The sequence below is a fragment of the Pararge aegeria genome, chromosome 11 (assembly GCF_905163445.1).
Source record: "Pararge aegeria chromosome 11, ilParAegt1.1, whole genome shotgun sequence".
Classification (NCBI taxonomy): Eukaryota; Metazoa; Arthropoda; class Insecta; order Lepidoptera; family Nymphalidae; genus Pararge; species Pararge aegeria.
The window spans coordinates 7,055,422-7,082,550 of record NC_053190.1 but is presented as its reverse complement, the minus strand read 5'-3'; the positions used below and the strand labels follow the sequence as shown (position 1 = coordinate 7,082,550).

At 33.5% G+C, this 27,129-nt stretch overlaps 2 protein-coding genes across 4 annotated transcripts; one reads left to right on the top strand and one right to left on the bottom strand.

Moving 5' to 3' along the window:
- Positions 1–3,440: 3,440 nt before the first annotated feature.
- On the bottom strand, positions 3,441–25,819 carry LOC120627336 (male-enhanced antigen 1). 3 transcript variants are annotated; one of them, XM_039895317.1, is made up of 5 exons: positions 25,716–25,819; positions 25,457–25,629; positions 24,747–24,881; positions 24,464–24,588; positions 3,441–3,565 (listed from the first exon to the last, which is right to left on the bottom strand). In XM_039895317.1, exons 2-5 carry the CDS (start codon positions 25,574–25,576, stop codon positions 3,514–3,516), a joined length of 432 nt encoding a protein of 143 aa, XP_039751251.1. In that variant the 5' UTR covers positions 25,577–25,629; positions 25,716–25,819; the 3' UTR covers positions 3,441–3,513. The 3 variants fall into 3 exon arrangements, with proteins under 3 accessions (XP_039751251.1, XP_039751248.1, XP_039751249.1); XM_039895314.1 differs by having other exon boundaries at positions 25,457–25,817; XM_039895315.1 differs by lacking the exon at positions 3,441–3,565 and adding an exon at positions 23,583–23,874 and having other exon boundaries at positions 25,457–25,812.
- On the top strand, positions 4,013–23,361 carry LOC120627335 (plasminogen activator inhibitor 1-like). Its single transcript, XM_039895313.1, has 9 exons — positions 4,013–4,144; positions 9,525–9,616; positions 11,777–11,910; positions 15,142–15,219; positions 16,440–16,662; positions 18,584–18,724; positions 21,215–21,303; positions 22,106–22,540; positions 23,023–23,361. Exons 2-9 carry the CDS (start codon positions 9,528–9,530, stop codon positions 23,172–23,174), a joined length of 1,341 nt encoding a protein of 446 aa, XP_039751247.1. The 5' UTR covers positions 4,013–4,144; positions 9,525–9,527; the 3' UTR covers positions 23,175–23,361.
- Positions 25,820–27,129: the final 1,310 nt, after the last annotated feature.

Here is a 27,129-nt window from a genome sequence, read left to right as displayed (position 1 = left end):
AAGACAAAAACTAGGATTCAAATATCAAGTATAGCCTAATATAATGATAATGAACCAATCATCATCAATAAATACATCTTAGATTGATGTGAAAAGCGTTTTTATAGTTTTACTTTACTAGATGTAGAGATTGTCAGTTTCCCAGCTCACAACTTGGTGTATAAAGTGATTTTATTGTTTGCTTAATTGTGCTGACCCTTTTTGTTAAAAGATTAACCAGCAGTGCTTTTTTGTTAATATCTTCTTAAGTTTGAATGTATTTTAAGTTAGACTCAGTAACAGAGTGATGTACAATGTATTGTATAAAATAGTGCCGTGATCCTGCGTAAAGGGTCATATGAATTTATTAAGACTGATCATTAATTCATTATTAAGTTACGCTAGTTCGAGCCACAATATTGGTCGTAATTGTGTGTTTGTGTGCGTTTTAATTATGTAGTTATTTATATGTGTGTATGATATTGTGATACTGGTGTATATTAGACAATTGACTGACAGTTTTATGTGAGATTCATTTATTTAACATCTAGCAATAACTGAGTCAATCCTGATAGTAAACAAATTAAATGTTAAATTATATGTAGAATCTCCCTAACTCTGTTAGTTCTATGACATAAGCTATACGTTTATGACTGTTGTATGTAATTTATTTTTGCATTTGTGTTTCTAACATAATACTACCTAGGAACCTCAACAAGTTTATAATAATAATATTTAATTGCAGAGTTCACTTCTTCGTACGGTAATTTGTTTTGTATACAATAGTATATTTTAATTAAACATTATATCAACTTTATTTTGACATTTATAATTGCATTCATAGTTTTAGTAATGAACTTTATGATATACGCTGTTGCAAAAAAAATCCGTAAATGATCATATTATTTTAATTCATATTCAAACAAGATATAACTTTACAACTTTTGGTAGGGTACATTTGTCTCTAAAAGATTCAGTGAAGAAGTGTTACGGTGTAATGCCTGTAGAAACCGATTAGGCGGTATGACTACCATACTCCATAACACGGGTTACAATCTTAGGTTGCATCATTACTTACCACCAGGTAATACCTATTGACATTGAATAAAGCTATGAAGTTGTTTGATTCAATTTCTATCTAAAAATCTTTTCAATTCAGTATTCTACAACAATTTTTATACAAAAATATTAGTTTTGTATAAATGCCAGTAACGTTTTTCAGATTTAAAACACTTTTTTTTAAAGATATTAATCAATTTTAAAAGAATGATGTGATCGGATTTATTGCAACACTATTATTTTACTTACATGGTTTAATATAATTTTTAAATAAAATCCAATTATATATTATTTCTTTTTTTATTTAAAATATTGTGATAAAATTAGTGGAGAACTCTGCTGTTAAATACTGATGATGACGTTTGGAACTGAATTCACACTCTGTTTCTGAGTCCATAGCTGTAAGGAGTTGTCTGCCTCCCGCCTTTTATATTATGTCAGTATAGGATAAAACGATGTAACATAACGGACTTGGTTATACTATTAGTGTAGTCAAAAGTATCTAGGTAATAAGAGATTTTAAGTCAAAGAAAGCAAGTTAAATTGTTTAAAATGTGTTATTATTTATGTCTTAAAGTATTAAAATGGTTATTTCTTATTAATTAGTTTGTAAATGATAATCACCAGTATATTCATTACAGCTTTCTTTCAAATGTCTCTAAAACCAATAAAGCAGCATTTTATCATATAAGCATAAGTATTTTAAAATACCATTTGAAAATATATTATGGTAATATCGGAATTTCTTTGAATTAGCAATGTTTTATTGGATTTATAGTCAATGATAATATCTTACTACCATTTTCTACACTCTATCTCATTTATTAATTTTATGTTAGTATGGTATGGATATAATCACAAAAATTTAATCAAGAATTCATACAATTTGCTCTGCATTTTTATATTAGTTTTTTAAAGTAAAATTATTTTAAGAAGCTCAAATTCAGTTGATGAGTCTATTAACTTAGGGATGGGGTGAAAATACATTATTAGTGTACAGTTTATAATCGAAAACCACCTGCTTTTTTACCATAAACAAACTTTGTAAGTAGTTATAGGCGATTCGCGAACGATATCTTCACCTCATTCCTAACAGACTCCAGTTCCTATATATTATAGATAGTTATGGTAAAATAATTTTTACAGCTCGTAATTAGGATAATAATGATAAAGTGTAGAAAACGATGTTTCCTTTTATATAAAGTTGGTAAATATTGTCTCTGATTTTAATTGTACCACATTTGAACTACATTTATGAATATTTATAAAATATTGATATTTAAGCGTTTTATTTTTACTTCCCTTTACAGTTACAGCTTAAAATAAAATACCTTAAGCCCAGTGTCGAGAGCTTTAGAGGCCTGAAACAATCCTGATACTGAACTGACAAGGAAAAATAATCTAATTTGAAGAGCGAGTTATATAGGTTTCAATTAACTTTATGATCTCAATCAATCAAAAAAAGATATCTATCTTTTTTTCTAAAACTTAAACGCGCATTTTGATGAGTACGTCTGCCTCCAAATACGCGATACTAGCGACGACTAGTTAAAGTATTAGATAACTCTCTTCGTTGAATGATGGCGTCCTTTCCACACTTGCATGAGCCTGTGATACATGGAATACTGAAAATGCCCTCTACTTACGTTCAAAACTATTTGACAACATGTTGAGTTGCCACGTCAGCATCGGCAGTAGTTTTACTCTTAAAAATAACTAGGTGCTCAAAGTAAATTTAATATACGATATCGCGAGGTGTGGAAAAAAGGAAAGTAAGTATATCTTGTGTTAATATTCTCAATACTCAAAATATGATCTTAAGGTACATACGTTGAATTCCTCCTCGTTACATTGTCAAATCGAATTTAAATTTTATAAATAATAAAATAAATATACTACAATAATACACACTTCGCCATCTAGCCCGAAATTAAGCGTAGCTTACTTTATGGGAACTAAGATGACTAATGAATATTTTTATGAATAATATACATGTAACTTAACTGGGTGTTAAACACTGAAAAACATTCATTTTCATCACAAACATTTTCCAGTTATGGGAATCGAACCCACGGCCTTGGACTCAGAAAGCAGAGTCGCTGCCTATTGAGCCAATCTGCCGTCAAAGATTTTATAGGTATACTACAACGGCTAGCTAACGTACAAGTTCTGCCCCAATATAGGTACCTCAACGACCTACCGCGTCGCACAGTCTTACCGCGTTATAACTTCGGGTCGTAAATCCTATAACCCCTAAAATCCTATAACGATCACGTTTTATGGATTTCAGGGAAGCTGTTAGATGACCTTTCCCTTATCAGTGTTTGGGCAATGATTCGTAGCATAGAGCTATTTTTGAATAACAACACATAATGTTATCTTTAAAGACTTTTAATATTTTTTGTTACTGTCATAGGTCATGTTTTAAAAACTTTAATTTTGCTCTATTCTAGGATCTCGGGGCCTCCAGGATCGTTACGTGCTTCGGTCCTCCCATAGGTTGAAGACTGTCCTGTATAAATATAATCTGAAAATAAAAAATATTAACACGTTAGTTTTATTATTAAGTCTTGAAAAGACCAACCAAAGAAGGAATTCATGGTAATTGAACCGGTTTTTGATTTTTTGATGAAGATTTGTAAGTCTTTTAAAATATAGTAGTAGTCTTTAAATAGTGTTAAAAGTTCCGAGGGCCAAGGTTTGTATCGAAAATTATTCTTTGAAAATTCTACATGTCGCCAATCATGAGCCCTAAAATAAGGACTACAAGACTGGAGTATTTTGTAATACTCATAATAACGCCAAAGATTTTAGGTACCTAAGTATTACATGGGTACAAACATATGTACTCAATAGCAAATCTATGTTCCTAATATAGGTTTTGTGAGATTTGTAACTGGTATTCTGTCTCATCAATGACGAGCTCGGAAAGTCAAGGTCGACGGTGACACCGAATCAGTAATAGTAGTCAGACGGCAGACTCAGTTGCTTCATAAGCTGTCGGAGAGGGCAGCCGCGTAAAACTATACGTAATAATTAAGTTTACATTCACGGTATCGCTACGAGATGTCTTAAAACTTTTGTTAATTGAAATAATATTTCCCTGGTGAGTTTTTTTTATATGTGTACTTACCTTTTTTATTTAACCTATCTAGGTACCTATAATTTTTACTGTGGAAAATCAAATTAATATTTACAATATGGACCCATTAACACCAATAAGGAAGAAGCCAATACGTGGGTAGTTTAATTCTATAACTGGCTCATATTTTTTTATAATTAGTATAAATATATAGAAAATATTTATAAATCCCAAGCTTCCGACACAAAAAATTGTGCTAATATGTACATACAGGATACGTATTCTAAACAATATCTGCCTTGTAATACTTATATTATGAATATTTTAATGTTGCTGATTTTATACAAAAATGTCTAATCCAAATTAATCTGGCATGGAGGTAAATACCTAGGACACCACTACGCTTAGTAGTTATTTCCTATTCCCAATTCCACATGGAGAAGTTTAGCCCTATTTTTGGACTTGTCAATTTAGTTAGGTTTAGAGAGTTGTGAATAACAGAATTAGTAGATCTACCAATGATACCGGACGCGGTGATAGCATAGTAACCACTTTGGCGTCACTTACTTTTCAGAGTTTTGTGCGTTTTAAGTTATGCTAAATAGGTATCACTCATATAAACGGTGAAGAAAACATCGTAAGGAAACCTGCAGGCATGAGAATAGAATCCGCAGTACGCCAGCTTGCGGTGGATTGCGGCCTAAGCTCCTTTTCATTCTGAGAGGAGAGCCTTGCCCTGTATAGGGCCGGTAATGAATTGATAAAGAACATGCCAACAATTATGTTGTACCTACAGACTACACAAATCTGTAATCTACACTAAATTGACAAATCTAAGGAAATAACCATATTTATGGTTTAGACTTGTCAATTTAGTCTAGCGTAGAGATTTGTGCAGAACAGATTTGGCACCATGTTCTTGTTAGCAGCTAGGTACCTAACTTCCAAATTTCCTGTGCTGCTGCTGTGCAGTGGGCACTTATGCCTCATCTATCTACTAAGAGGATAACGAAGGAAATCTATTTGATATCCATTGTAATCACTGCAGATGTGAGGGTTTCTAATGCTTTTTTTTCTGACTACTGTAAGTTCTCTTAAGTAAAAGTACTTAAACAAAAGTCTTTCGTTATAACAAATACGTTAAACCTCTATCGGCTTAGTACCAGCCGGCCTCCTTTTAATTTGCCTTATCTCCAAAACTCTACATCAGCTATGAAATTTACATTGGACCATTTCGGAATAAACCCCTTTCGAACAAAAAAAACATTTTGCTAATCTGTCAATAAATGAGGGATTTATGCCATAGATAACATTGCAATACATATAATGATTTTACGTGAAAACATTAAATACAAAGAAAATAAATAAAAAATAAACAGAAAAAAAAATAACAAGTGGTTCTAAATTGCATTTAAGAGAATTGATAATTACTATCTGGTGTTATATATCTTCTAGCAAGAACCCCTCTCATGCGAGGGTAAAGGCCTCCTCCAGAGATGACCACCGGTCTCTATCCTTGGCTACTTGCATCCAGTTTATGCCGGCAACTTTAGCGATATCGTCGGACCATCTTGCATACGGTCTGCCTACCTTTCTATGGCCTGCAGGACCTGGCCATGACGTCAGCCTTATTGTCCAACGGTCGTCAACCATCCTAGCTTTGTGGCCTGCCCATCGCCATTTTAATCTTTGGGAGTAATGAAGGGCATCTATTACCATCGTCTTTTGTCGTATGACATCATGGCGGATTTTTTGAATTCTTTTTATTTCACTTCTCTCCATACTCCTTTGACAAAATTTGATTTTATTTTTTATGCGATAGGTTTATTTCCAGGCTTGGCAAGCATAAGCGATTGACGGCCACAAACATGTATCCAAAACCATTGATTTTACATTTATTGGCATGCAGCTTTTTTAAACTTATTTTAACCTCAAGTATTTGTTCCAGCCGCCTTTAATTCTTCGTTCTACTTCTAAATCGTTACTTTAACTTTTAAAAGATATTTGCTTTCCTAGGTAGATATACTTATACATAGATATAGATATACTTAGCTGTCAGCATATTGTATAGGTTCACTTCCAAGGTAAATAGGGGACTCAAAAGAATTTGTCATGATTTTGGTTTTGCTGAGATTAAGTTCCAACCCAACGTCTCTACTTGCTAGTTGTAATGATTGTAGCATAAGATTGAGCTCTTTGCTGTTTTCTGAGAACAAGACTATATTGTCAGCAGACCTCAGATGGCTGAGGTATTTACCATTTATATTTAGTCCTACCTTTTGCCAATTCAGTTTCCGAAACACCATTTCGAGTACTAGTTTTTGTAGATAGATATTATATAGATACCTACATAATATTTTGTTTACCTGCAATATATGGTATGGATCATACTTTATTTACATAATATTGTGCACAGTAAAGTACATGTCCGAGTAGGTATAGGTAATATTATCTTCGGGTGAAAACTACATTAAAAACTACTAAATAGTTCTGCATGTCAAAACAATAATAATTTAGATATCATGTTATAAGTGCTCGTACTTAGTACCTAATGATAAAGAGGTCAAGAGAGTCAAATTTTTAATAATTTTAACCACTATGTGTGATAACTGTAAGACTCGTAATTTGTACGGGTCTATAGTCAAATATAGATTCCGTGTAATGACTATCTGTTGGTGTGGTATAGTGATTTATTCAAGAGTAACAATACTCGACTTTTGAACCACAAACTATTGGCAATATGATAAACAAATCCTATGTTCCAGGTCGAGCTATCTATGTGCAAAATCGTATCTAAATCAATCTAGGTATTTTTACGTGAAAGCGTAACAAATTAACAATTATATTAGCTGACCCGCGCAACTTCGTCTGCATCAAATCGGTTATTATTTCCAAACTAGGCAAGGCGGCCCTCGGCATTTTTCTTTACGGGACGGGATTTTTTCCAATTTTAATAATTTAAAGAGGAATTTGCCGGTACATAATCAATTATAATTATAAACTATTTATTTGGATAACGATTCATATTATGATGGGAATGGAAACTTTAGATTGTAGCCGTGTTTGGATTGACAAATTGCGAAAAAAAGTGACTTAACCTGAGAACTAACGTGTTGAAATTTATAAATATTTATATTTTAACTAGACGACCTTCCTGGCGCAGCGGTGAGTGCTATGTTTTAAGTAGGAGGTCCCGGGTTCGAAATTCGAATCCTAGCAGTGCCTATACTTTGGGAATATTTAATTTCTGAATTTTCACTGGTCTGGTCTGAACGTTCTCTGGCTTCTGCCATGTTTTGTTACCACTCTACCGAAAAAGAAGTGCCGCCAAGCAAGCGTTTCGGTACGACGCGATGTCGCGTAGAAAACGATTAGGTGAATGGTTTTAATATAACTAGCTTCGGCAATAACAGGTTGGCCGGCATCATCACTTACTATCAGGTTAGATAGCAGTCAAGAACTTACTTGTAGTAGGATAAAAAATATTTTTTTTTATAAATGTTTATCTATTCCCATGCTTTAAATCCTCTATAAAAGATTCTGAAACAATACTATTACTATTATAAGCAACATAATATTATGGGTGTAGATATACTTTAATCTCGTTTATAATTAAATAACAGTTGCGTAAATAACTATTACCTAAATATCTAAATAACGAATATTCAAAGTTACCGACACATGGTCAGAAAAAAATATTATGAAGATGATTCGTAGATAGACCTACCGAAGGTTTTTAACATTCATAAATTATTAGTAATAAATAATAATGGAATATCCGTCAGTTGATTACTGAGACCTCGCAACGAAATCTGATAAAATATGTTATTATTTTAATCAAACTTTGATTTGATAGCGGCTTCATAACTAACTTCCTAACTGGGCGGTACAATCATCTATTTCATTCTACATATTTTTAAAGGTTGGTCACAAAGCGGGTCGCTTTTAAGTAAAAATAAGTATAAGTCAGCCATGCATTGGAATAGTCTATTTTTCTTACCATCTACTTTGAAGTGTAAAATCTATTTCCAAATTGTTAAGAAAATAAGCTTTGTTTTGTTTATTAGGTAAACGTGTACGTATTTTTAGAACATACCTACTTTACTTTTAAATGTAAAGATTGTTTACAATCCGACACATCTCCACAGTCCACACCAGCTCCACCTGAACGTAGTAGGTAAATATAAATAAATAAATAAATAAATATACTACGACAATACACACATCGCCACCTAGCCCCAAAGTAAGCGCAGCTTGTGTTATGGGTACTAAGATAGCTGTGGAATATTTTTATGAATATAATACATAAATACTTATAATATACATATAAACACCCAGACACTGAAAAACATTCATGCTCATCACACAAACATTTTCCAGTTGTGGGAATCGAATCCACGGCCTTGGACTCAGAAAGCAGGGTCGCTGCAAACTGCGCCAATCGGCCATCTAAAAGTTTTCAATCTAACTATCATAATATTTATTTGAAAGTTTTTCTTTAATATGTTCGGGCATAACTCCGTCATTTACACACGGATTTGCAAAACTTAGCGCGGGTTGCCTACGCGCTAAATGAAATCTATATTCTAAATTGGAATACCACTTACTTTGGCAAACCTTACAACATTTTACATTTTTATAGGTAGAATTTCTGAAATAAAGAGTAGTTTCACTATTCCTATCTCTAACCATCAAAATAGGTTCAGTCGTTCTAAACATTAACCCAGCTAGAAAAATATGAAAAAATTTAAGACTAGCGTTTAGGTAAGTTACGCTCTCATTCCAATAATCGTATTATGATGCTATTATGAGACAGTTATTTCGAAATCACATGTGTCCCCATTGCACAGCTAGTCACACATGTCCATTGTCATCGATGCAGGTCATACAGCTACAGTGAACAGCAACAAAACATTGTAACAGTGTGTACCTGCACAACCGTGTATCTACCGTCCTACCAAATGTACCCATCCCGTTATTTCTACCGAGAATTGGTTTCCTAACTTGTCGTGATAACATTTTAGTGAAGAATCATGCCGTAATGCACACGTAACAAAGAATCCCTAAAATATTGTTTTTATCTAATGGTAAATGATAAAAATACGTTTTTCATAACTCTTTATTTTTTGAAAAACGTATTGAGTTTAAGGCCGGGATTTGAGAACATTATGTAGAAGTCTGAGGCATGCAAGTTTCCTCACGATGTTTTCCTTCACCGTTCACGCAAGTGCTATTTAAATTACTTAAAACGCACATAACTTAGAAAAGTTAGAGGCGCGCCTCCTCCGAAAGTGAAGTCAAGCTCCGGTTTATGCTTTATACGAAAATTATAAGGCACAAAATTATAATTTTATTTTAATGTAATGTAAGTCGATTACATTTTAATTTCTATTTATCTTTTCAGAAAATGGCCTCAAAATTGTACGCAGGTATTGCTGCCTACGCACTGAGTCTCCTAGTCATATCCAGTCTCGTACAATGCGATGATCCAATTGGGTAAATAGATAATACATACTTTGTGATATAGTTTCCTGTTAGAACTTAGATACACACACGAGTACACTATCTGCCTATTTATTTATTGTTAATTCTCACACATTTACTGAGTACACACTCGTATATTATCGAATTCATTTTTGGTATTTGAACGTTAGCACAAGTTACATATCCTTATATGCTTAGGAATACCTAGAGGTAGAATTAAATACCCGATTGCGACGTCGTCATACCGCAATGCGAGATACTTTGAATTAATGATTGGTTTTAACAAATTTAAATACCACACGATCGTGGCTATCTCTATGGCTTGAAAAAGTGGGGATATTTATCCTTACGACCGCGTATCCAGCGAGGAAGTAATGGGGTGGTTGAGAGACCATGAATGAGTCAAAATCGAATTCGGGTGATGCAATAAATCTGGGGCTTTATCGTTTATAATGGGAAGTTTTACTTAAAATATTATTTCATATCTCAATCCTTCAGGATTACCATGCGCATCACCAGAAAATTATGTCTACCTATTGACTCGTCAGTAGTCTATGGTAAATAAATAATACGAGGTAGGTATGTATAGGTACCTTGAGTATGAGATTCTTCCGTGCTATTAATATTATATTCAAAAACCCGGCTTGACTCACCTGCCCAGAAAATCCCGCTCTGACTGGCTTGCTATTCGCTATAATAACATACCTTTGTTCAAGATTAATATTATTAGGTACGTATGAAAACAACCTAGTCTATCCATGGTTGACGGACTGATTCAGTTATTTCATAAATCACGGTCACACCACATAAAAATACAGGAAAAATTACCCCAGCGCCATCTGTCGGGCTAATTTGTGAATCTAAACCATCCAGGGTGCCAACCAAATGTAAACCAGAAAAATCATTAAAATCGGTCCACCCGTCTAGAAGGAGTTCAGTGACAAACACATGCACACAAGAAATATATATAAAGATACTTATGCATACATTTTAATTTATATATAAATACTATACAAATTAAAACGGAAAAAATACTTCACAGGCTTTAGAGGTACATTATGTACTGTCTGTGAGACTTATCTGTGAAACCGAAATCCTAATATTTTGTAAGTAAACCACTGTCATAGTTTTTACTGAAAGAAATCAGATACAGTATACTCCTGTCACTTTAGTAGGTTTATCTTCAATGACAACCCGTCATAAGAAACACAGAATGTTTGAATTCGTTTTTATGGAAAAAGAAATATGCTTCTTTTGATTTTTAGGAAAAAAAAACAATAGAAATACAAAGACAGAAGTAGAATACCAAAGGCGGCCTTATCGCTTAGTAGCGATCTCTGCCAGGCAACCTTTGGATTAGGACAAGATGAGCAAGAGCGGATATATGGTGTAAAATTATTATAAACCTACATTCAAATAGCTAAATACAAATACATAAACAAAATTGCACAAATAAGAAAAATATAATAAATAAATATAAAATAATAAACTAATATACCTATACTCAATCATACATAAATACTTATGAACATTTATAGATAATAAAAATAAACATAATCAAGGTACTAAATGTCGTCATTATTGATAGATTTAATATTTTTCCAGGCTGATATAATAATAATCTGAATGAAAATAATAAAATGAATATTAATAAAAACGAATATACGAAACGAATATAAATAAAATGAATATAATAATCTTATGCAAAATATGATATATCCATACTCATAATTAATATATATCTATTATAAATAGGACCAATATTGTAAATCCCCAAACAAAACAGAAAAGAATATGCATTACTAAGGTTCCGAAGATTCAGATCGTAGCTAAATTCATTCGGCGCGGATTACCTATATTGAGATAGAATTAGATAGTCATCAATTAGTAGCGGGTTCGATTCTCGTTCTTCCTTTTATCTAAATAGAATATTATTCCTACACATATATTTAAAGCAGAGTAAATTCTTTGATTATTAAATTTTATCAAATTTATTGGTACCTACTTAATTTGTGTACCTATTAACATACCTACTGCTCCGAAGGTAATAACTATTATTAATTGCAAATTAGACAAGTACCTACCTACCTACCTACCTACCTACCTATAAAAAAATAAAGCTTGCTGTATTACTCCGTACTCGGTTATTTAATGTTTTTTTCTCCGTTTTAGGATTCCGAATGCAGAAAACATTGAAAAAGATGGATTAGCAAATTCAGTTAACAGTTTCGGTTTTAACTTGGTTAACAAATTGTTGGTAGACAATAATGAAAAAAATATTATAATTTCACCAACTGGAATTGCCGGTAAGTGGTTATTACTTATTATACCTTTGTTCAAGAATGCACTAGAAGTGTGTACAAAATCTACAGTACAGGAAAGTGGGACTACGAAATCAGAACCGATTTTAGATCATTTGAAAACAATATTCATCCTCACCATCACCATTTCCACCACCGGACGTCTACGGTCCACTGCTTGTCTTTTGTAGAAATTTCCACTGTTTTTTTGTGCCGTGCGACTCGTTTTATGCCGTACCGACTTTATACCCATATAACGACCACAAACAAATGACAATAAAAATTACATCAATGGGTGCGAAAAGTTAAAATTCAAAATTCATTTACTTCAAGTAGGCCTAATATAAGCAATTTTGAAACGTCATGTATGTCTGCTTGTTGTGACTCTACCGCCGGTTCGGAAGGCAAATTCTACCGAGAAGAAGCTGGCAAGGAACTCAGCAGTTGCTATTTTCCAACATAATTTTACAATTTAACAATTATTGTTCTATCTTGTGTGAGATGAAAGCGGAGCAGCTTGCTTACAAGCAACCTTGTCATTAAAGTAACGCCCTGCCAAGATACCCACAACCACAGAATTAAAAACATACAGAACCCTCATTCAGCCATTATTGCATGGAGTGTATTGTGTCCAAAAACATTGAAAATGTACCGTGCAAGTCTTGATTTTTAACCCGCGTAACATACTTTTTTTTTTCATTCGTGATATTATAAAAGAAAAATAAAAAACACTATTAAAATTTATAAAAAAAAACCACTCCTCCGCTTGTGGGGCTTTTGAGTATCCAAGCAACCGGCGGGCAGGGCTCACGAGTAAATGGAATGAAGTGTTCTTGAATGGAATGTCCAAGAAACACTACAAAGTGTACACGGTTTCTGTATGTTCTTAAGTCTGTGCGCACAGCCCACTCGACTATACAATTCTGGTTTCTAGGCAAAGATAACCGCTTCACTTTAACGAGACTGGTAACCTTTGCTTGTCTTGCAAGTTTTTCCTACTTCTAGCGTAACAAATAGGTAAAGTACCTTTTTCATTACGGTCACGAATATCATTTGTTTGCATGATGAGAATTACCCAAGTAATCCAATTTAAAAAATATCTTTGTAATCATTAGCAAAAAATAACTATGTTTGTACATTGGTATTTTTGTAGATTACATACAAAAAAACATCATCATGGTCATCATATCAACCTATTACCGGCCCACAGGGAACGGGTCTTCGTGAAGGATTTAGACCGTACTGGGAGTCACACTTGGCCCCCCAAATGTGAAGTCAAAGTCCTACCCACTGGGCTATCATTTCCTACTAAACATAATGCATGCATTGTATGTATGCGTATACATGCCTACTGACCGATATACTACATGTAGCTTTTTAGTGGTATAATCACTACAAACAGACAGATATACTTGACAAAAGTGCTTATAGTATTTGACCGCCGATTGGCGCAGTGGGCAGCGATCCTGCTTTCTGAGTCCAAGGCCGTGGGTCCGATTCCCACAATTGGAAAAAAAATTGTGTGATTAACATTATTTTTTTTTCATTGTCTGGTTGTTTATATGTATATCATACATTCAAATTTTCATCAATCTTAGTACCCATAACACAAGCTACGCTAACATTGGGACAAGATGGCGATGTGTGTATTGTCGTGGTAATATTTACAGTTTTGCATAAAAGTAATTCAATGCCTTGAAAAGCTCGGAATACCGTCTCGTCGCTCCTAGTTACGTGGGTGTAACAAAAACGTTATGGAGCAGCGTGTTAGGTATAAGCTCATGTGCCATGTGGGTAATCGATGGGCTCGGGATTATAATTGTGCCTTTTATGTTGTACATAAATCTCATAACTAAACCTTATTGATGGGTCTAAAAATAATGATATTCTTTTCAACCGGAAACATTTTGAATAACTGAATAGAACAACTCTAATAATTTAGTTTAGAGATTTGTGTTTTAATTAGAGCTTTATGTGACAAAGCTCGTCCCGCGATGTGCTACTGACATGCTTATTTCTGTCGCCAAGTAGCAATGCCAAAATTCACAGCACTCGTGATATATGCCTCCCTAGTACAAGTGCAAAAGCACTCCTGTTTATTTCATATTGTACTGTGGACCTTCTAACCTTTTTATAATGGAGTTGGTAAATGGATCATTTATTTTTTGATTGATAAAGATTTTTATTATTAGAAAAAAGTGTTTTGGTCTCAAGGGCCACTCCCCGATGCCTATGTAATTACAGGCAAGTAGAAAGTTTTCCCTGCATGCCCTGCGAAGTGTTTTTCTGGCGATGGTTTTTCACTTACCATCAAGTGAGCAATCTGTTTGGTCCGTGAATTATCCATATTAAAAATTAAAAGAATTGGCGCCAATCTTTGCGATAGTTTCAGTGATAAGATATAATAATGTGGTTTTGTACAATGTACACACCTATCCCTTTTTTTTATTCCACTACAAGTTAGCCGTTGACTAAACTCTCACCTGCTGGTAAGTGGTGATGCAGTCTAAGATAGTGACGGGCTAATCTGTTAGGGGTGATGGCAGTTATATTAAACCGATACTCCTAATCGGTTTCTATGTGACTTCGTACCGGAACGCTAAATCGATTACCGGCACGTATTCGTCGGTAGGGTGGTAACCAGCCGCGACAGAAGCCTCCTTCCAGACTTTTGATAATAACATCCCTCCGTAGACAATAACATTTGAATGTCTCAAACCATATAATACAATATTATTTACTACCACGTAATAATAATAGTACTACGACTACGTTTAATTATACCTAAAACCGCAAACATCTCCTCGGAAAAAAACGTTAATACGTTATGTAGTGCTAATATAGTAGGTAGATATAATATTACCCACGGACTTTTTAACTAATCCACCTCATACATTTTTCTCTTTGTTCATGTTGCTATCATGAATGATTTCAAGAAAACAAGCTTTGTTTTACTGATGATGACCCCGACTCGACATCAACATATGAATCATTTACCTATAGATAAAACAAGAGAGGAGCACACACGCACTATTTGAAAGCTTCCTAAAAGAAAATTTAGGGGATTAGATCCTGACTTTGTAACAATGGAACCTGCTCGAGAATATACCCGAGAAATCGATCAAACATAAAAAAATACATAGATACAGTCAAAAATAGAACCCCCTCAGTTTTTGATTCCTCTAACATTTTAATTATAATTATTGTAACGTAAAATAAACTGACTCATTTTTCCAGGCTTACTCTCAATGGCATTGTTGGGAAGTGTCGGTAAATCTTACGACGAACTGGCGAATATCCTCGGGTTTTCCCAAGGTAAGCTGCGTAGTGATTCTCTGTGAGACTCGACATTACAAACGACGTCATATATGTCACCACATACAAATACTGAATACAAAGACGTAATGCGATGTTATTAAGTACATAAAGGATAATACTCAGGCATATATACACGCTTCTTACCCCTTCAACCAACGTTTTTATAAGGCGTTCTTATACTATTTAGTTACCTACTCACGTAAACTAGTAATGTACTAAATAGCTACTTTTTCCCCTATGTGTAAGATATATAATATTATTTTATTAACATCGCAATACTGGTGACAAAGAATAGAATACATTAAAAGGTAAATTTTAAATAAATTATACTTATGCTATATTCTATTTTATGGTAGGTGGTTATACTGACCACGTATTGACCACAAAGTACCTTTTTTATTGTTTTCCTGTTGTAAAACAGCAACAAACAACTAATATTGGCAAAGAAAGAAGGTAGGTACACTGTTTTTTTCTAGTTTTTTAAACATGTTTGTTTGAATTATTTAATGCATAGGACAACAAAATAGAATCGCACAGTAACTTGAAACTTTTAAGGCTTGCAAAGGCGGTCTTATCGTTCCCAGACAACCTCTGGAGAAAGGTATTTCTAATAAACGGGTTGGTGTGGTAAAAAAGATAGATTTACATCGTCCAAAAATTATGTACGAATCAATGAAAGTTCAGTCCAGTGACAAGCTTTGTAATGCATCTTAATGCGTTCAGTTGTATCAGAACATGAGTCTTTAGACTTAAGAAATATGTTTTGTTTTGTGAAATGGTTTAAGTGTCAATGTCATCTTTATTTTTATTTATTTTTTCATAGTTTTCATTATTTTATTTTATTTTAGTTTTTGAAATTTGTAATTGTAGTTGGATGTTTATCTTAAATTTTACTATTGTTTTTATTATTTTCACAGTATTTTTTGTATTTTTGTTTTAATTTTTGTAATTTTTGTCATATGGGTATTTGGCCTGAATTAAAAGCATTTATGATTATTATTATTATTTATCTGTGTATGCAGAAGCATTTCGGATATGAATTTGTGAGTGATTGTGTAGCCTGTATCTAGTATTACTTGATCGATGGGTAAATCGTTTTAGGCTCTAGACGATACCACAAGTTGTCGTAAAGTATAGCACACTTCCGCTGAAGCGCAATTCCATTTACTATTTATTGTTATATTAAAGACCTATCTATTGTTTGATTTGTTACATAGATGTAAAAATTAATCGAGCGAACCACGAACTTTTCGGAGGCCTTCTGAAGACCTTAAATGACAACGAAACATCGAGCAAGACGATGTTCGCCGATGCAGTTTTTGTGGACGACGATTCAAAACTACGTCAAGAATACCGTTCGTATTTGCAAAGAGTCTACAATGGCGAAGCTCGGGACGTCGACTTCGCAGACCAAGATACTGTAAAAGCTTTAATAAATGAGTGAGTTCAACATCCTGTATCAGGCTAGTTTCACAAATAAGTTATTCTTTAGTCTATTGTAACACTAATTTCCATTGTAGCGCTAATGACTGAAATACTGTACACTTGTCATGCACTGCCGTATCTTTAAAAATATTTTTCATGCATATCTAATTTTTGATTGTTACTTTTACCATAGCAATTATAGGTTGTTATGGAGGTTTTTTTTAGTCCGTGCGTGATTTTTGAATTAGACACGATTATATTTATTTAACGAAATTGTTTGGCGATGAATATAATGTAGATTAGACCCGCCACGATGCTCTAGAGCGGCATACCTCAGAACATCTCATATTTTGCAGATTTACCTAAAATAATCTACATCATGTCAACCAATCGATGTTCACTGCTGGACATATTATAACATAGGTCTTTTGTTACGAGTTCCGAAGTCGATCGGTTTTTCTGTGCCAATTTAGTCTCACGATTCTTTCAGCTGTGTCGATAATCCTGGTTGTTCCACGGATCTCCTCATTCATAATTTTATCACATTGAACTGAGATATATCGAGCATAGCTCTCTTCAACCCAAGAAGCCTTGAAGGCATGAGACCTATAGCCAGTGGCGTGCATAGAGGGTATGCACAGGGTATGCAGAAGATAAAAAATGAAGAAAATGTCCAGTACTAGTTATAAAAACTTAAGGGTAGGCTTTTTATAACTCTTACAAAGGCTATTCTTACGTTTTTCATAACTTTGCCTGGAGATTTTTTTCATATTATATCATCTGCATACCCTGTGCATACTCTCTATGCACGCCACTGCCTATAGCAACCACGTTTCGGAGCCTTGACCCGTCAGTAAAACTCGCACTTTTCAAAGGTGGTATCGACACACCAAAAGCCTATTAAAAACATTATAAAGGAATTCGGTTTGACCTGGTAATGTAACTGTTACCGTGAATATCCAAAAACCAATGAATTCTAAACAATGAAAATTAAGCTTACTTTGCTACGCTCCGTGAAAACCAGGAGAATGTGTGCGGTGTTATTTATAATTTCTTCCATCTTTATATTCTCTCTACGTTTCGCTCAAGCAACGTTCTCAGAATATGTCGACTTTACAAATTATTCAATTTCTTATCAATTCATTATAAAGTTAACATCTCCTGAGGATGTCAGAGCGAAACGTGCGTAAAGAGTACATTGCCGAAGATCTGTTTCGTGTCGGGTATAGAGATTGAAGAATTAATTATAAATTACACTGTACAGATTTTACTGCTTTTCACGGAGCATAGCAAGATAAGCTTAATTTTCATCGTATATCCTTTCGCACGAATTTAGCAATTTCCTATTTATATATATATATATATATATATATATATATATATATATATATATATATTCCTAAACAATAAACATAGGAGAGATAAGGATTTATAGTGCGCAGCTTTCCTTATTAAGGAACAAGAGCATATACCTATTCTTTACTGTGTGTATAGCATAACTCATAGTTGAATTATATTGATGCCGTGATGTGTGCATTAAAAGCCGGGTCTAGATACGTATCATTTGCCCAATCGTTTTATTTATTATATCTATCACATTGTGGACGTCCTCACACACATTTCCGTGCAATATCTTCTTTGCTGAACGGGCAGAAAACCTACCTGTAACTGGCCGTATACCGCGTATAGTATCAGAGCGTCAAGAACTTTCTAATTACCCGTACACATATTACAGCGATACCGATCTGGCAAGCTCATATCAGGACCCGGCTATAAATGTTTGGTTGCAAACGACCTTCATCAGCCTGCATAATGAGTCATGACTAAACACGGCACTTGTAAATTCGGAAACAGAAGTAGCTAGTCATGTTAAGGAAGTCTCATACTTTAGTGTACCTATATGGAAATGAAAACGGACATGTTAAACTTTTTTCAGATGGGCGAGTAATCAAACAAACGGAAAAATAGCTGACTTTTTGAAGGAGTCACTTCCAGGTAACACCAAGGCCGTTTTGCTGAGTGCAATGTACTTTAGTGGTCAATGGGAACATCCATTCGTACCCGAGTATACTATGAAGTAAGTGATTAACCTTAAAGATTGATTATCTATTACTTTTTAAGACTTCTTCCTTTTTACCAATTTCTGTAGGGCAAAATATGTGACCAAGCAGGTAGATGGTTATAAAATTCAAAATGCATTTATTTCAAGTAGGGCTAATTAATAAGCACTTATGAAACGTCAAGTCTGTTTGTAGTGACTCTACCACCGGTTCGGAAAGCAGATTCCACTGAGAAGATCCGGCAAGAAACTCAGCAGATTGCTCTTTTCCAACATCATTTTAAAGTTTAACAATCTTTAGATTTTTTCTGTTTTGTGAGACATGAGAGCGGAGTGGCCTGCTTCCAAGCAGCCTTGTCGTTTACAATGGTAGGTAACATTGATTGGGAAAGTTCCCCAAAATCGGTACGATCGTTCCAAACATTAGAACAGATGAAAAAACCGGCAAAACACCAATATAATCATTATCAACATTAGCCTATAACAAATTCACCGAGTTGGGCAGACGGGTTGGTATTTGAAGTAGATGGTCGCTTCTGGCTGTTCTCTGTTATATTCCCTAAGTCGTCTCTTACAACACCCGCGGTAAGATGAGCGTTGGTGTCAAGTGTATACTGATCTACCTTCACCACGTCCACACGGTATAATATTATTATTAAATTCTTTATTAACACATTTACAAATAAGAAATAATAAAAAACTAGTTTAGGTGTGCAAAGGCGGTCTTATCGCTAAAGCGATCTCTCCCAGACAACCTTTAGCGATAGTAGTTTTTGTAAGGAACGGGTTGGTGCGGCAATAAAAATTTCTACCTACATAAAAATATTGCAAACTAAACTACATACGTGGTATAAATTCTAATACTACACATATAATTATTATATATAATATATATTGTTCATACATATAATTATAATAAACTACATACATAAAAAATAGTTTTTCAAATGACTTTTAAAAAGAGGCAAGGATTTTGCCTGACATCAGGTAGGGAATTCCAGAGACTGACACAATTAATATATTAGTTATTTCGGATTCGCAGTCAACCACTTCAGTGTTATTCAATAGATATTACGATATTTATTTCGTTTATTTATAATAATAATAAATTCTTTATTGCACACACAAAAACAAAATACAAATAAACACATTTACAGAAATAATTAAAAAAAAAAAAAAAAAAAAAAAACTAGTTTAGGTGTGCAAAGGCGGTCTTATCGCTAAAGCGATCTCTCCCAGACAACCTTTGGCGATAGTAGTTATTAGAAGGAACGGGTTGGTGCGGCAATAAAAATTTCTACCTACATAAAAATATTGCAAACTAAACTACATACATGGTATAAATTCTAATACTAAACATATAATTATTATATAAAATATATAGTGTTCATACATATAAATATAATAAACTACATACATATAAATATATATTTTATTTCATATATTTTTTTTTTATGTATTCAAGATAATATATTGATTATTGCCTACGACATAATCTAATGATGCGTTGATCACCTTAAGCAGAGGTCGAACTACCACACCTCTGTTTTTAAGTCCCCAGTGCCAACATAATTAATCGTTAATTTGCAAATTGAATGACATATATAATTATATATAAACTATACTAATATTATAAAGAGGAAACCTTTGTTATATAAATACATAATGTGAGCAACTACCTACTGCTAGAACTGAACCGATTTTATTACTTCTTTCACTATTAGAAAGGTCCTGATTTGGCATAGACTAAATAGTTACCTTATTTCAGTTTTAATAAGATTTTAGCCTGATATCATGATATTTTTAGGGCAAATATCCTGTCTGAATACTACCCCTTTTGTTTCTTGCTCTTACATCCTTTCTGGAAATTAGCCAATAATCTAGTAAATTTCCAAAAGGGTAATGGCAGCTCAACGCTTTTTTCCGATCTGGAGGACTCTCAGACGAGAGGTTAGATTAGGTGTGCCGTGCTAACCTCCGATAAGAAATAGCCATAACCGAACTGCTATATACACGTATACAGCCAAAAAACTTTACAGGGTGTCCCAAAACTCAACGACAACCTGGTACTAGGCTAAAGACCAAGTTATACCAGGAAAAAAATCCTTTCCATGTTTTAAAACACATTTTTTCAAAAAAGGCAAGTATAGAATAAATTGACACCTGATCGCGTTTTTAAGTAGGTACTTTTAACACAAATTCCACAATTTTACAGGGTTACTTTAAATCACGTCTAAAAAATAACGATGCTATTAATGGCAACCAAAAACATTACAATTAGTTTCAATCTTGTATAATTAATATTAAGTATAGTTTTGAAATAAAAACGAGCCTTGGCTTTTTTATTATATTCATGTCGTGATGATAAATAAATGGAAGACTATATGAAAATCATCAAAAATTACAAAAAAAATGTAATTGGTCGTGAAAACGTGCAAATAAATATAACTAAACTTCAATTTTATTTATGGTTTTGTATCTTTGTATAACATATTGTAATTATTTCAGATTGCCGTTCAAAAAACCTAAGGAAGAGATTACAGCGGACCTCATGCTGAACTACGGAAAGTTTAATTATATTTACTCTGTGGAAGACGGTACGTTTATATTTTGATACGTAAAACTACTTTAAGTATACAAGTATTAATTCATATACTTAAAGTAGATAATTACTTATACTTAGTAGTAGTTATTACGTTATATTTTATTTTGACAGCCGTTCGGCGCAGTGGGTTCGATTCCCACAACTGGAAAATGTTTGTGTTTTGAACATGAATGTTTTTCAGTGTCTGGGTGTTTATATGTATATTACAAGTATTTATGTATACTTATTGTTCATAGAAATATTCAACAGTCATCTTAGTGCCCATAACACAAGCTACGCTTATATAAGTTACTAAAATATATATATATAAGTACTTAAAGTAGTTACTTGTAAAAAGCTATTTGAGTAAATGAAGCTTTCCAGATTTTGCTTTGACATTGCCGTGCGACTAGATTAATATTCAGTAACGTTTGACCTTTGGCCTCTATTTTTAAAACTGGACTGGCTTTACTTAAATAGATGAATTTTGAAGCACCAAATGTGACTTATGCGTCTAAAGATTAAAATTTTAGTTTCTTGGACGCTCATAGGTACGTTTAACACAACCTTCAGCGCCAAAGCGACAACAATCTTCCTATTCAATAAACATTACTTTTATTACTTTTGATACTTCCAGTACCTTGACAAAGTAAAATAATTAATTGTTACAATAGATAAAAATAAGAATTTCTCTTTATAAAATAATAAATTAGTATAAAAATATACTTTTTAAACCATATGTAATGAAAATATTGTTTACATATTAACAACAGGTAAGAAAATATAGATTATGGATAATTTGCTTTTATTTACAGAACTTCAAATGATTGCGCTACCTTACAATGACAGTTCTACGGTCATGTATGTTATTAAACCTCGCAAACCAGATAACTTAAGCCTCGTAGAGCTACTTAAACGATTAAACTACACAACAATTGATAATGTAATTAGTAGACTTACTAGCCAGGTTTGCATTATCCGACTACCCAAGATGGACCTACAATACAATGAAAATTTAGTGGATGCATTTAAATCGTTGGGTATACAGTCTATTTTCGTCCCAGAACAAGCAAACTTTGCGTTGATGATAGAAAATAAAATGGTAAACAAAACTGAGGATGAATTAATTACAAGAATAAATAACGACGAAACGTTAGAAAGTAAAAATTTAAGAGAGATTATTGACGCTCTACCAAACCCAGGAGTCCACGTAGATAAAATTATACACGATGTAAAAATAACTATTAATGGTGAGTACCCATAGATCTAAAAATACCTAATAGGATTAAGAAAAATTCATAATTTAGGTAGTTCAATCACAATACTCCATGCATTAAAATGTGCTTAAGTTTGTTTATTTGTTGTCAAAGCACCGTTTAATTGCTGATCCATTAAAATCATGTGGAATTAGATAATAACTTTAATCTTCGAGGACATGGGATACCTTTTATCAAAGGATAACTAAATGGTTCCTAGGTAGGGCTACAAATAATTAGGTTTTACGGTTTTAAATTACTTAGCACCAAGTTGGAGCTCGAAAATAAGTGTTATTCATCCATTTATTTGGCCTATTTACCAGTTTACCATGATGAAATGACGCAAAACATATTAACTTTCTTAATTTTACTAATAATCGCCTTGTATTAATAAAGAGGGGTAATATTTTTTAATTATGAGAGTGGCGGTAATAGGTATGCTTACCCTACATAGTTTTTTTTTTTAATTTTCACAGAATACGGCACTGAAGCTGCTGCAGCGACGGGCGCATTCTTGGCTAGAACCGCTGAACAATTCTATGCAGATTCCCCATTTTACTTATTTATCAGAAATGAGAAGACTAAACTTGTCACATTTAGTGCTGCTATATTTGATCCCCTAAGTTGAATTAGTTCTATTAGATGATATTATGTAGAAGAATAAAACAAAATAGTTTATATGTACTTAGTATATAATGTTTGACTTAAAAGATACATCCCTATTGTAAGTTAATTAATGTGCATTTACTTAAAAAAATATTTTTTATAATAAGGATCTTATGAATTTTAACATCATTAAAATAAAGACAATTTACTTACTTACTTGTTGTTTGTTTTTTAAACGAAACTATATTGACAATTTTGTAATTAGGGCTATCCTTTTCAACAGATATCATTCAGGAAATAATGGCACTATTTTTATATACTACCCAACATCAGCTTTATCATAAAAGAAACAAATGGTAATATTTATAGGAGGTATAATTTTTTTTTACCTATTTTTACTTTTTAGTTAATAAAGGGTAAGCATGTTTAATTTTAAAACTAACAATACTCTTATTATTATCACTACTACCCTAGTCAATTATTTGTTTTACAAAATCATTACTGCAAATGGATCTGGGTCATTTTTATCATTTCTTATTTTACAATTTGTGGTGCAGTAACAATTTACATTTTATCCAACTTAAATTACAGTCTCATCATCCCAAATTCAATAACTACAAGGTCATACCCACAGTCTTTGAGTAATAAACTAAAAAATGTACAACATATTGGAGACAGCATTTCTAAGAAAGTTGTTGTGCTAAGCTTTGTGGTCCACAGGGCTGCAAGAAAGAAAGTATCAGTAAGTCTTAAGCAGCTTGCTGAGACCAAACTTTTCACTTAAAATAAAATAAGTTAATAACAGAATGCCTTTTCAAATAAAATATATGTACAGTACCACAAGAAAATCGAATAAAAGTCATAGTATTAGTAATTAAAAATAACTTTATGATCAATCTGTATCTGCACCAGTCTATTTCAAAATTGCATGCACATTAGTGTGAATACATATTTTTTTTAAATGTTAATTATATACATGCTTATTATATAAATTTTAAAACATGGTAATTAATATCATTAATTTGCATGACTAGAGGATCTTCAAAGCTCTTTTTACGTGACGCACTATGCAAGCCCATTTTATTTTTGATGCAGCTACTGCAATTTGAATGCATTAGCTCCCACTTATGCAGGTACAAATGATGAGCCCAAGTGTATGTCCTCATATAAATATTAAGTTTAATCAAAGAAGGTCTAGCGTATAATATAAAGACATCAAAATATACTTTTCTTGCTCTTGACTACTTTTAGTTGCTATTAGAAAGATATATTATTAGATAAGTCTTTAATATAATATTGATGTTTTTTTACCTGTTACCCCTTAACTTTTCTATCCTGTCATTAAGTGTCTCTTTCCATTGCTCTTCTGAGACACTTTGCGCCCATTCTGGGATAGACGCTTGTGGTAATGCAAAGTCAGCCATCAAAGACATAACCTGGAAATATTTTAGATTACTTTATTTTCCAATTGATAGCACCTTTAAAGATTATATATGTTCGAGACATTTAGCAAGACAGTGAGAAGGTTATTTAAATTGTGTACATTTAGATTTATAGACATAATAGTTGGTTGAATAAAACAACAAAAAATTACCTCTTGTGCCCTTTCACTGTCCATCTGTATAGGGTCATTTACTCGAGGTACACTCCACACCTCTCTAGTCAAAGCACTCTCCATTGGTTCTATTGGGGGCACATTGTTTGGAGCTATCTCTTGTATTCCATTATTCTGTAAGTTAAGATTACACAAAACTTATAAAAAATTAAATGAATTAGTGTAACTTCTTTTCACATTATTGCCTGCAGACTTGGATAATAATAATTTAGTTAGCATTTCTAGCACAAAATTGTAAAATGCAATCAATTGTAAGTTTATTGTTTTTATTCTGAAATAGAGATGTAAAGTGATAAAAAGGGCAAAGTAAAATAATGTAAAGAAATGTTAATGGTATTTACATACAAAATAAATTGTTTATTTCAAGAAGCTCTATTTACAATTATCTATGATGAACTATACAGTCAGTTGTCCATTGCGTAAAATCAAATCTTGGGCAAAATTTTTAAAAACTTTATAAATAATATGTTCTGTTTAGGGTAATAAATAAAATAATAGCAAATTCAAATTTCTAATTGTTCAGAGGGTGGACTGAAACCTAAAAATGGGTTACAATTTAGCTGTTTCTCAGTGTTTCTACTCAGGCCTATACCTACATTTCTGATATAAATAGGAATTCTTAAGTGTATTTCGCTTTTTATAGATAAAGTGAGAAGGGAATAGTGGTAATGTTAGTAATATGCACGTACTTCGGTATCATCATCACTTTCATGATCAGTGAATACAGCTTCCGGCCCCTGCGGCAGAGGTTCGTATCCGAAATTCTCATTTTGCTCTTCATCACTCTCGTCGTGGTTTCCGTTAGCCATTAATTCATTTCGCGGTGGTGGAATCAAATTTTGCGGAGAGTCATCAGGAGGATCTGGACCATCGCACACCATATTATATAAAGAAGTATTTCAGAAGAAGAAATACAGTACAAATTATCATTCAACAACACAAAGCTACCTAGTACCACCTAAGCACCTACAAGTTCAATTCAATTCTTGTTTATGGCTTTTGTCTGCGCCAACTGGGCACAAGGTATTTCGCCAGTGTCTTGTAGATGAAGAAGGCACGAAGGAGATTGATCGGTGAAACTAATGAAAAGTTAATTTTGAATTTGTACCAAGAAATAGTTGTTATTAGCTAGTTAGCTCTTTAACCTAAGGACACAGACAACACATGCATATATATCTTACACGGATATTTTTTGTACATTATACTTTAATTTTATTACTTACTATATATTTACATAAAAATCTACAATAAGGACTGAAAACAAACATTAAAAAACATTTAACACTCAAAGGACGGGGGACTTTGGGAGGAAGAATGGTGGGATTATGAAGGTTAACTCATGTTTCTTGGGACGTAAACTTTTACAGTTCCACTGTAGCAGGGTTATTGGGCCCATTTTGGAGTAGTTTAAAAAGTTGGCTTAAGTTTTTGGCAACGTTGGGCGGTAAGGGAATTTCACTACATGGAGCGACAATACTAAGTAGAAATTCGGAGATAAACTCAAGCATTTTACCTTGGGAGGGAGGGTTCTCAACATTGTTGTTGAGAGCGCATCCATTAGGAAGGGATGAGGAGTAATCACCGACAATAGTCTGAACAGCTTTTTTATCGTAGCCCTTTGCTAGAGGAGCTCGGGGACGAGGAGAGCGGAAAACTGTTTGCCGGTAGGAGGTTTTGGAGGAAGTTACATTAGTAGGAGTAAACATTTCTTTTGTTATCTCAGCATAGGACCTGCGGACAGGAGGAAACTGAGATGATGCTTCAATGTAAGATTTATTATTCTGAGACATGACCATTTTAATAGATTGCTGCCTGGAGAATTCTGGGCAGTCTTTATCAGTAGCAAAATGACTACCAGAGCAGTGTAAACATGTAGATAATTCCTTGATGACCAAACATGAGTCACCTGTATGGGGCTGAGCACATCTGTAGCATCTGGGCTTAGATCTGCAGATTGTTTTAATGTGGCCAAAACGGCAGCAGTTCTGGCACTGTATTGTTGGAAGTTTATATGTTTCAACTGGCAGTGAGGTGTGGTATGAATATACCTTAGCAGGAAGCATTTGCCCCCTGAAGGTTAGGACAACAGATTGGGTAGGCACCCAAGTGATGACACCCTCTGTGACAGATTTTCTGTTCAGTCGCCTTGATTTCAGAACCTCACCACAGCCAGGCGGGAGCTCTAGCGAATCAACAAGCTCGTCCATCGACCAGTCCACGGGAACTCCTTTCACCAGCCCCATTCTGGTTATGTTGTATGTGGGAATTATAGCTCTATATTTGCATAACTTCAAAACTGGACTAACCAGAAAGTTGTTGGCAGCTTGGGCAGAAGTAAACTCTACAGTAATTTTGTTGCGGC